Genomic DNA, 12,608 nt, shown 5'->3' with positions numbered 1-12,608 from the left:
CTGCAACTGAAAACTAGCCATTATAGACTATCTGCACACTGTCGAATCGCCGTTAGTTAGATATCGGATCGTCGTTTGACTGGTCAATATGACCGTTGAACTGATTTTTCAAATTGTTGGATCGCCGTTAACTAGATGTCGGATCGCCGTTTTATGCCCAGAGACTACACTTCAGTTTTGGTTGATATCGGCGAGCCGTTTATCAAACTTGTCGGATCACCGTTTACATCCAGAGGCTACTGGATGATATCGGTGAGCCGTTTATCAAGATTGTCGGATCACCGTTTATATCCAGAGGCTACTGGATGATATCGGTAAGCCGTTTATCAAACTTGTCGGTTCGACGTTTAAGTCCAGAGACTTCCCTTCAGTTCTAGTTGATATCGGCGAGCCATTTAGTAACATATCGGTTCGCCATTTATGTCCAGAGGCTACTGGTTGATATTGGCGAGCCGTTTATCACACATGTCGGTGTGCCGTTTACGTCCAGAGGCTAATCTCTATTTCTGCTTGAAATCGGTGAGCCGTTTATTACACATGTCGGTTCGTCGTTTTCCATAAAAACTATTGTAGTGAGCTATTTTGCAAGATGAATGTTTTGACTCCAAATCTTTACTATTCTTTATGAGGTTTGTTAGAGATAGAGAAAATTATGTTGAACTCTCAAAAGATTAACCAAAACTTAATCATGTTTGTTATCATCAAAATCAATGAAGAATAATTTAGGTTAACAGAAGAGGCAAGCATCACTTTCTTTTTTCGTGGAGTACATAGTAGTTTTGCTATTGCTATTGTTGCCTACCTTCTGAAGCTTCGAATTGATCTATACATTTTCTCATTGTTTGATTTTAATTTTAACCACTTGTTTTTTGGCATTAAACTTTCTTCATGAATGAGATTCTATTTTATTGGATTGTCGTACATCGTTTATAATAATTAACTTACACGTGTATCTTTTTAAAGAATGATGATTCTGTATTGAACAAGATTACTGGATTTGGGAGTTTGTTTACATTAGTGAGCTTACAACTACCCTAATATAATACCAATACTTGTCCTTATAAATGAACTCCTCTTAATCGATAGAACAATCCTTGAAAAAAATATTTATATGCCTTAAAATATAGTAACAATAGTGGTGATATAATTAACTAATGTATAACCAAAGGAGATGAGATTAATGGTTTCCTAAAGATTATTGAATTTGTATACACAATTTGACTTATTATGCATTGAAAGTTTGAAATATGTATAATCACTATATCTATTAAGAGATAGATTAAATAAATCAATTTTTTTAAAAATAAAAGTAATTCAATTCAATTCAAGTTAGTATGATATAAAGAAATAAAATAATTGATTTTGTTAATTATAATATTTGAATTATGTTGTATATTGGTTACGGGCGGAGCTCAGGAGGAAATTTTACGGGGGCCAAATTTAAACTTATAATTTTGATGTTATTAGAAATAATAAATTACAACCAGACCAAATCATCCAAAAAAAATAGTAAGATACTATATGAAAAAAATTTACATTTATAATTCATAAAGGAAGATGATTACAAAGCAAAAGAGCCTCCACCCATACAAAATTCCAAGTCTTAAAGTACAGAAGCTATCAAAAGAAAATAAAAAACTTAAACAAAAACCATTATAACTGTAGAGGGAAAAAGCTTCCTCAAGCAACAAAATATTATTAACATAAGATATTAAACCCAACAAAATCAAGATCTCCAACATTAAAATGGAACATGATGTTCTTTCATATCTCGAAACTCATTGACTATTGATTCAATACTTAATTTTTCTGCAATTTCCCTTTCAATGTACATAATCAATGAATTTGTAAAAAATTCATCCTCCATTTTATTGCGAAGTCTTGTCTTTACTATACGCATAGCCGAAAATGATCATTCCGTAGTTGCAGTAAACACTGGAAGAGTTAGCACAAGAACAATTATTCTATAGACAAGGGGGAATATTACTGCTTTTCTAGTACTAACCAACCATTGGCTCAAGTTAGAAATGATCAACAAGCTTTTGAACTCTGGATATTGAACTACATTGTACTCATAATGCTCAAGTTGAATTTTTAAATTCATTTTATCAACGTATGTGAAGTCTACTGGATAAAACTTGTCAGCCAATTGACAAACATCAACAATTCTAAACGACTCCCTACATTCAGGAGGATCAAGTGCTAAACTAAGTATAAGCAATTGCACTGCATGTTCATTAAATCGACTACTTAACTAATTGGCAATCTATAACAGCATAAAACAAATTTACCCTATAATGTTCAGCAACAGTAAAGTTATCTTCTTGACGCTGAGCTTGACCTTGTCTTGCAACATAATGAGCATTCATTTCTGAAATATCTATATTTCTTGCCTCACAAAATGATTTCACTTGATCAAGCAACGTAATCCACCCATCATCTTTAAATTTCTAAATAAGTGCTTTAGTTGATGAAACAAGATGTATAGCATCTCCTCGTTGGAAAACATTAGTTTCATCTTCAATAATATTAAGTAGAACAGAACATGTTGCACTTAACATTTTTATTAAATTGGAGACTGATCTAAAGTGAAACTCCACTGAGTATCCCTAGGCCTTTGTAAAGTGCCAATTTAATTAAGCTTTCTCTCACTCTTAAGCTCATCAATGGAAATCATGTACTTAATGTCAACAGCTTGAGCACATTTTAGTTCATCATTGCCCTTACAAGAAGCACCAATAATATTCACAACAGAAGTCAATTTAGTAAAGAAATTATGAATAGGAACAATCTCATGAGATATCGCAACTAAAGCCAATTGTGGTCGTTGAGCCAAACAATGAACGTAGTAAGCATATGGACAATCTTTTAAAATTAAAGTTTGTAAACCATTCCACTCACCCCGCATGTTGCACCATCATATCATTTCCCTCGAATATTTTGAATATTTAAATTATTATGAGACAATAGAGAGTATAGCTCATCTGTTAAGGTCACTGCAGAAGTGTTAGAGACATGAACAAGTCCAAAAAAATGTTCTTGTACAAAACCATCTTTGTCAATAAATCTCAAAACTACAACCATTTGTTCTTTCTTCGATTCATCGCGTGATTTATCTACAATTAAACAAAACTTTGCATCTCTTATTTCTTCACAAATTGCCTTTTTCACTTTCATTAAAAGGACATGTAAAATTTCTTTTTGAATATTTAGTGATGTATAAGAGGCATATTTTGGAGCTTTATCAAGTGTAAATTCTGCAATCTTTTCATTATTAGAGGTAAATGCTTTAAGTAATTGAAGTAAATTTCCACGATTTTATGATTTTTTGCTCTCATCATAGCCTCTAAAAGAACAACTTTGAAAAGTTAAGTATCTAATTGCTTCAACCGTAGTTTTTAACCGCAATCTATTATTTTCAATTTCTTGAGAGGAATAACGATTAAATACCTATGGCAGATGCTGAGATTGCCTCATTAAATCCTCACATGATTTTTCAGCCTTTTTATGAGTTGAATTCGGATCATTTCCCACATGATTAAGGAAGGCACAAATTTTCCCATCTTTAACCTTTCTCCAACCATTAAATCCATTAATAGTATAAACATTACATTTTGGATGTGCAGATTGTGTATTGAAGAGATAACATGGTGGACAAAAAGCAGCATCTTTTACAGGTGAATATTCCAACCAAGAAGGAAAAGAATTGAACCATGAAGATTGAAAACGACGGGGGTGCTTTTCTGGTCCAAATTTGGGATACTTTGAAAGTCTTGGTTGGTATGGACCAACCATTATATATGCTCTGCGAATTTCATCCCATTGATTAACATCATAAACTCATATTTGTGAACACAATCCTGGATCATACTCCAAAAGTTGAGTATTAACTGGATTTATCTTAATTCTTGGAGATTTTAAAGGTGGATTTCCAAAATTTGGTGAATTGGTATTGGCTTCTAAATTCTCTACATTTTTTTCTTTTGAAGTATTGATTAATTTTTTATGGCTTTCTCATGTTTGCTATAGTGAAATTGTTGGAAATTTAGGGACTTTGGTTGACTTGCAGGCGATTTTTGGGATATGTTATTCACGATTCGTTGGTTGATGTTCTGGGTTTTGTGGCTGATTTCTTTTTTCTTTTTTGTTTTAATTATTTTGATGCCATCGTTAGTGACTTAAGTGGGCTTTTGGGCTTGACTGAATTGTTTTAATTATTTTGCTTTTGGGGAAATTACAATATTATCTAATATATCAACCTTATACATTAATTGTACAGGGCCAGTGTGGACATTTCACATTAATTTTTCATATTTTATTTAGAAATCCCAAAATTTTTTAAAATTCTACAGGGGCCATGGGACCCTCTAGCCTTATATGGCCTCCGCCCATGATATTGGTGAATAAAGAAAATTATATTCTTACTTCGAGTATTACATTGAACCCAACAAATCTACTATTAAGCATGAAATATATGACCATCAACTTACAATTGTAATCATTAAACCAGAAATCATTGAGTATTACATGAAATCATTAATATTGAACCTAAAAGATACATGAAACTAATGTTAATATGAAATCTAGGACCATTAACTTAAAATTGTAATTGGGAAATAAAGCTTTACATGAAATCATTGTCATTGAGCTTGATAATTCTACCATTAAACATAAAATTAATGCAAATATGAAGCATAAGACCATCAACTCAAAAATTGTAATCATCAAATTTTGAATACTACAAATTAAATCTACTCTATCTTTGTGATGAATACATTCTACGGCCTTAAAAAAAATAAATAAAAGGTTATTTTAGCATTTATACGAGTGTGTAAAGTAAATGTTGACTTTTAAAGTTGATTCAATTAGTGTAAAAAGTAATATGATATTCAGACTATTATTTGAATCAATATCTAATAAAGTAAAAACTCATTTAATCTCTATATTTTAAGGTTAGTTGTCGTTTAGTTGATGTGTTTTAAAGTTAGTTGTCGTTTAGTTAATGTGTTTTAAAAAAATACCTCATATTTTAAGTTTAGTTATCGTTTAGTTCTTGTGTTTTAAAAAATACCTCAAAGCATCCTTATCTTTAAACTATTGACACTCATGCCGTTACTTTTTGTTCCTTTTGATTTACTTTTACAATATTACCCTTTTGCAATAATGTTTTCTTTTTTTTAACATTAATAGCAAAAATTAAATTACTAATTTAACCTAAAAAATAAAAATAAAAATAATACATATTAATTTTTAGAACACTCTGCTGAGTAGTAATATATAAATTTTTTATTAATATCTAAAAATTAGTAATTTAATTTTTTTTTAAATATTATTTTTTTGTGTATGCATGAGCTTCTACAAAAATTAATATATTTTTTCTTTTTATTTTATTTTTAGGGTCAAATTGGTAATTTAAATTTTTTATTATTGTCTAAAAAAATTATTGTAAGAAGATAATATGGTAAAAGTAAGCTAAAATGAGCAAAAAATAACACCAAGGATGTCAATAGTTTAATAGTAAGAATGTTTTGAGATATTTTTGAAAATAAACATATCTTCTACATTTAAAATCAATAGTTTAATAATAAGAATGTTTTGAGATAATATAATAAAAGTAAGTTGAAATGAGGAAAAAGTAATATCATGAGCTGTTACATGCATAAATTGTATCATAGTAAGACCCTTTTATTGTTATTTACAGGTAGTTGCAGAATTTTGTCATGCGTCGAGAATCAACAGGTGAACTTTGGGCAAGAAATCTAGGCCACGTGCGGTGATTGGAGTATCATATATGTTTCTGATAAACTTAGAATCAAGGTATAGTAAATTATAAGGCATAATTATTGTGAAATGAAATTACTGATAAAAAGCATCATCCCATAAATGTAATCAGAGTCGCATTACCACTTCATTGTAAAAAGCATCTTCAGTTTTGCTGTAGGACCACGCAGAATTTGAAAAATGACCACCAAGATTGACTCTGGCAGCTACAGATTAGGACAAAATTGAAAGGCAGATAAAGGAAGAAAATCAATTGATTGATTGTCCTTGCGCGTCCACAGTAAATTCTCTGTTTGATTAATTGGTTGATAATTTAGTTGTGGGCGCAAGAGCTTCATCTTCGTTGCTTTGAGACAATTCTGGTTGATAAAAGAAAATTCGTTGATCCAACACTCTTTTAACAGCCTGGAAAATTTTATAGTTTAAAAGAACAATTCCATCACCAGCCACGTATCCACAAAGATTTACGTATCTTACCTACAGCATCATTATTGGTGCAAGAATTTGGTAGCTCGTATATTATTATGACAACTTAAAGAGGTCCAAAATCTATGGAAACAGGGTAGGGAACCTCTCCCATTTTCAATTAATTTTAGTGACTTTTATTTGTAGCTCTTTGATTCTTTTGGTCTTGTTTTGTCTCTCTAGAGCAACGATATTGAAACAATAACAAGATTCAATCAAAGAGGGATATTTAATCTTCTTTTTAATTAAAATAGAGAAAAACAAAAGGCGAAGTGGTAGTTTCGGCAATGATGTTTTTTCCATAATCATGGCGGAGCTGTAAGTCACCGAGAACAAGGGGACCAGCTTGAGAAAATTTTTTGGGTAAATTGTTCTCCAACTGTAGTTGAAATTTTATTGTTGAGGAAATTTTTCTAAAATTATTATCACATTTATTTGAAAAAATTACTAGCTCTTACATGCAATTTGAGTTGTTGGCGATCGAATACAGACATGCACAATCTATTATATATGTAATCAAAATGAAATTTTATTATGGAATAATGCTTATATAATTGAATCATAAGCGATATTACATGATTTGTGCATTGTTCGTTCAGAGTTCATTCTTTATGCAACAACAGATTTAATATATAAAATGATTAGTGTGTGTATATATATACATACAAAGCAGGAGCTTCTCATGGGCTAGGATGTGACAACATAGATTATGTAAGGCAAATTTTTTTATTATATAGCTTATAAGCTTATGTTCTTTTACCCATTTATTTTTTATATGATTAGCCAAATATCTTCTACATTTATAAGATATTAGATGAAATTAAAGTTCTGTTTTTTCAAGATTTTGTTGGTAACAATAACCTTTTGCAGCTAAAACACTAACCAATTGTGGTTTGTTATATTTTCTTTGCAACTTTCATTCAATCTTTCATATTATCAGACACATTTAATCAATAATTCTTGTATGATAATAGAGCCATTAATGGAAACTACTGATTAATCAAAATTCAGAAAACTTTCCTAATATTTTTTTATTTTGTATACGATTTCTTTGGATATCCCCGCTTTTTGAATAGATTTATCATTATGGTACATCGGTTAGCAAGCTTAAAATAAAATTTGAGTCCTACGTACATATTTACTAAGTTTTCAAATTCAAGAAGTTGCGGTTAAAAACTTGAATGGCTTAATTTAATGTAAGACACTAGACTTTTAATCCAAGTCAGTAGGAGATTAATAAGTTCTTATACTTTCAATAGTGATCATATAAATTTTTAGATTATGTTAAGTTTAATTAAATTATGTGAAGTGTAATTCAATTTTTGTGAACATCAATTAGTATACATAGTAAAATCTCTTTAACAGAGATTAGAAGTATAAGATTCGAATTTCGTTCATATAGGTAAAGAAGAAATTAAGTTATATTATTATTTCACTAAAAAAAATCAAAGTAAATCATTTTTTAAAAAACCAAAGTTTGACTGAAAAGGTTAAAAGAAATCCTATCGAGCGGCTCACAAAAAGAACTGTATTACTTTATGAACCTGAATGATTTTTAAAACTCAGCATCACATCACTCTTCCACTCTCTCAGTAATCATTCATAGACGTTGGATGTAGAGATTGGATAACCCATGTCAGGGGTTTTGAATTGATTGGCCAAATCGTCAATGGATCCAAAATTTCTCCTAAAGCATGTTCAAAGTCTTGGCAAAAATTGAAAAATGAGCACAGGGGTTGACTTTGGCAACTGTTAATCTGCAGAAAATTGAAAGGCAAGGACAAAAGAATGAAAGCAGTTGATAGCAAGTCATTGTTATATAATACTAGTGAATTACTGATATATAATTTCACAATTGTGCTTGTACAGTAAATTCTCTGTTTGGTTGATTATTTCTTAGTGGGCAAAATGGCTTAATCATCATTTGAAACAAATTATTTTTTTCAGATAATCATTGTTTCTACAGCCTGGAAAAATGCTGTAGTTCAACAGAACAATTCCATCACCAACCATTACCAAACATTCCTTACCAAACAGTAGCATTACTGATACAACAAATTTGGTGGCAGTGATATGAATATAACAATTGAAGAGGATCCTTTCTCTCAAAAATCAAAGGAAACAGAACAGAGCAGCGGACCTCTCTTCGATTTTCACAATTAATCCCATTTGTAGATCTTTGGTTCTTGTGCTTTTTCCTGTCTCTGTAGAGTAGCAATGAGACAATAATAAGATTCAATCAAAGAAAGGAATCCAATCTTTTCTTTTATTTATTCTTTTAATACATAAAGAATGAGAAAAGCTAATTGGTTGTATCAACAATGATGTTCGTAATCATGGCTGTAATTCATTAAGAGCACAATGGACCAACCTCTTAACTTATGTGATTGTGAAACAAAGAATTGGGGAAAAAATAATTCTTTTAACTTTCACATGAATATAGTAACTATGTCACCAAATTCTACAGTCTCTTCATACAACTAAAATCTCTATGTCAAAAAAAAAAAAAAAAAAAAAGAGGAAACAAGAAATAATTAACACCAGTAACTTAAGATTAATTCTTTCTTTCATGGCTCCGAATACACTGGTAAAACTGCACTTCTGGATCCCCTGCTGCCATGACCAAAGTTAAAGAAAAATCTCTTACTTCTGCTACTGCAGCCTTCAATAGGGCTAGCCTCAGTGACTTGCCTTTTCTGTTGAACAGCTTCTTGAATCGCCAAATACAGCTTGGGATCCGCAGATGAGTCCATTGAAAACGATCTTCTAATGGGCTCAATTGCAAATTGTTCATCCTTGCCTCTAATGTCAATACATTCATCTCCCATGCTCGTGACCTTGTGCAACTTCCTGGCCCTTTTGTGCACAAATCTTTGTTCCAACTTTCGCGGCGAAGGACTAATCGAACGCCCTGATAGCTCCCCGGAATTCAATCTTTCTTGCGTTGCAAGCAGTGTCTGATCGGTAGAGTGATGGTTACCCAACTCAATCACAACAAAATCTTCATCGCTGTTGATGACATTTTCAGTGTATGGACTTGGATCCTGCGGTGTAGAACTCGGAGCAATGATTCGATCAAACGGAAGAAAAGTCGTCGGGGTTGTTGTTGTCGATGAAATGCTTGTTCTGCAAAGCGGGCAGTTAGCATTGCTTTGAAGCCAAACGTCAATGCAATCAATGTGAAACACATGGCCACAATTTGGTATTATCCTCAGTTTCTCATTTTCTTGAAACTCGTTCAAGCAAACCGCACATTCACAAAAGCTCCTTTCTCCGAAGTCTCTGCTGGCCTTTTTCTTGAATTGAAATATCGGGATTGCCCTTATCACAGCCTCGTCGAGCCCCCTGGTTTCCAGTGCTGGGGAGTGAGCGATTAGATGTTCTAAATTTCTTCTATTTCTTGATAAAGAAAATCGCCTCAAGATATCAATCCGGTGCCAGTTGAGGCAGCATTTGATGACGAAGATATAGTAGCTCACTAGCAAGAAACCTGTGGCTAAAATTCCTACAATGGCAATCGCTATAACGGGGAAACTTGTATCTGAATTGTGCGATGAACGTGAACCAAAGATTGAGTTACTTGGACTTCTGATTGGAGGCAAAGCTTGTGAGGCATGGATCATGTGTTTGCTTACAAGATCCATTAAAATGGGATTTTGCTTAGATCTCGAATATATAAATAAAAATCCACAAAGTTATGGCTCAAATAATTACTAATAAGAAAGACTTGAAATAGAGGGACATGAATCATAAATGTAAAGTTTTATTTATGAAGTTGCAAGAACATGGAGAAGAGAGAAAATTGCAGTGTGGTTTCAATGAAGGGGGAAGATAGAAAAATGAGATGAAATGTGATTGAGCAAATATTTTATTTAGAGAAAATTTAAGGGTCTGAGGAGAGAGTACATAGTTGGTGAGTTTAGGTTCAGGTTCCCACTGGAAGTTCGGCTAGGAATTGTTGAAATGTCTCGATTATTGCAAGTCTTTTTTTTATGAACAGAAGCGTATGGGGTTTAATAAAATATTTAGGAAAGAGAGCGTATAGAATGGGGGTGGCGATCCACCATATATGATGAGGGCCTCCATATATTGAAGAATCAATTTGGTAGGGGACCAATGTTGATTAAGCTTAATTAATTAAGGCATAATATTGATTGAGAAGATGCAAAATCAATGATTTTTTTGCGGTTTATAATGTGTTTAAACTAATGCACGTGAATCTTATGTAATTCTGGAAATAATGATGGTTTTTAAGTAATTAATTACCATAATTTGGTAAACTTATCTCATAGCAATCGATCAAAGAAATTTCTTATTTTTGATTTTTTTTTCACATTACACACACCTAATACTCGAATTTAAGTCTAATAATGCACACGCTTCAACTAAATCATAAAATGAGCAATTATCGCGGAGATCATATGTCCATTCTCAATAATCATTATAATCATTAACCATAAATCTAAATGTCCAAAAAGTTTCCATAGCACATGCAACCCACCATTAATATCAATTTGATTGCTCACTAACTTTCCATTAATTTTATAAAAAAAAAAAACTTCCATTAATTGAAACTGTAGATTACATTCACATCAGTAGCTGACTCTGTGTGCTGCTTTCACATCACATCATGAAATTATGGAATATGAATAAATAATATTGAGCTATATAGCCTACTGTCCCTACTGCTCAAATTTGAAATCTTTTAAAGAAAAACAACATCTACAAGAAAGGGCATTAACATGTTGGGATAATTTTTCTCATTTTCTTCATTCAGTGGGTCCAACGACATGAGAAGTCAAATTCTGTGCAATCCATCCAATCCTCACAGTAAAAAACACAATAAATGAAAACAAAACCGACAGTATCCATACTTGCGTGTTGACAACTTTTACAAAGACAAGACCATTATTTTGGTAAGGAAACACGAGGCTGTGAGGCACTCTTTATTTCTCTTTTTATTTTTTATTTCTTTTTTTAAAAGTGTTCATTTCCCAGTTGCCTCAGTCAAAGGTTGTGGCCTCTGCCAAAGAAAGTTCCTCTGAACTTTTTTCGCAAAATTTCCAACTTTTTGTTCGCATCCCAATCAGGGAGTCGCCTCTTAACGTGGGGAAAAATTTATAAAGGTAACCGTATCCGCTCATCGAGAAAAGAAACTTTGCCTTGCTCAACACGAAGAATCGAGTTTGCTTCATGGTGAATATAACTTTTTGCGATGACAGAAGAATTTTTTTTTTTCAAGGGAAAATATGAAGTCATTCTATTATTTTAATTAAAGGGTTGGATTATGATAGGGTAATTTTTAGGGACCTCTCCTGAGGTTTATTATATTGACATATAGAGAGATGTATTCACATAATTACAACCACCTCTACTTTCGTTAGTACGAAAATACATATGTCGTCAGTATATAAGGATAAATGTGTAAAAATGTATTTAAAATTCAAAATAATTCAAAATTCAAGTTGATATTTTATTGATATACGAGAAATATTAAGTATTACACTTTGTTAACCAATACTTTGCATTAACCCGTAGACAAAAGAAAACATCCACTTAACTTTCTCTTTCTCTTCCACGTAACCACAGTTAGGGTGGGCGTTCGGTTCGGTTTGGGTTAACCGGTGAAACCCAAATGGATTCAAAGTTTCAACCCGTTCGGGTTAAATTTCGGTTCGGGTTGAACCCGAACTGAATTTTCAACCCGTTCGGGTTTAAACCTTTTTTTTTTTTAAGATTCAGCTTTTTAATTAAAAATATATATACATTAAACCAAAAAATCCCTAAACAAAAATCTCACTGTCTCACACCCTCCCCTTCCATGTTCCTTAAGGACGTTTGGAATATTTGGAATTGAGAGTTTTAAATTGTTGAAATGTTATTAAGGATGATTTGTAGTTTATATTTGTTATTAAGGATGTTTGGAATTGAGATTTTTGGATTTTAAGTGGTGGTTATAATTTTTGAATTAAATTATTCCTTAAGGATGTTTGGAATATTTGGAATTGAGAGTTTTAAATTATTGAAATGTTATTAAAGGTGATTTGTAGTTGATATTTGTTATTAAGGATGTTTGGAATTGAGATTTTTAAATTGTTGAAATGTTATTAAGAATGATTTGTAGTTGATATTTGTTGTTAAGGATGTTTAGAATTGAAATTTTTAGATTTTAAGTGGTTGTTGTTAGAATTTTTAGATTAAATTATTCCAACCCATTCTAATCCGAACTAACACGAATTATTCTAACCCGAAGTAACCCGAAGTAACCCGAACCAAAATTTTAACCCGAATTATCAACCCGATCCGATCCGAATTGCCAACCCAAACCGAACCGAACCGAATTAAATTTAGTTCGGTTTGGT

The 12,608-nt window shown here is 31.9% G+C and overlaps 1 protein-coding gene across 1 annotated transcript; it reads right to left on the bottom strand.

Annotated features, from left to right (window-relative positions):
- Positions 1–8,490: 8,490 nt before the first annotated feature.
- LOC102612313 (RING-H2 finger protein ATL16) lies at positions 8,491–10,312 on the bottom strand. Its single transcript, XM_006489683.4, has one exon. The coding sequence runs from the start codon at positions 9,888–9,890 to the stop codon at positions 8,814–8,816; it is 1,077 nt and encodes a 358-aa protein (XP_006489746.2). The 5' UTR covers positions 9,891–10,312; the 3' UTR covers positions 8,491–8,813.
- Between the last annotated feature and the right edge of the window lie 2,296 nt (positions 10,313–12,608).

The sequence above is a fragment of the Citrus sinensis genome, chromosome 1 (genome assembly GCF_022201045.2).
Source record: "Citrus sinensis cultivar Valencia sweet orange chromosome 1, DVS_A1.0, whole genome shotgun sequence".
Classification (NCBI taxonomy): domain Eukaryota; kingdom Viridiplantae; phylum Streptophyta; class Magnoliopsida; order Sapindales; family Rutaceae; genus Citrus; species Citrus sinensis.
The sequence above is the reverse complement of the archived record's forward strand: the minus strand, read 5'-3'. Positions and strand labels throughout refer to the sequence as shown.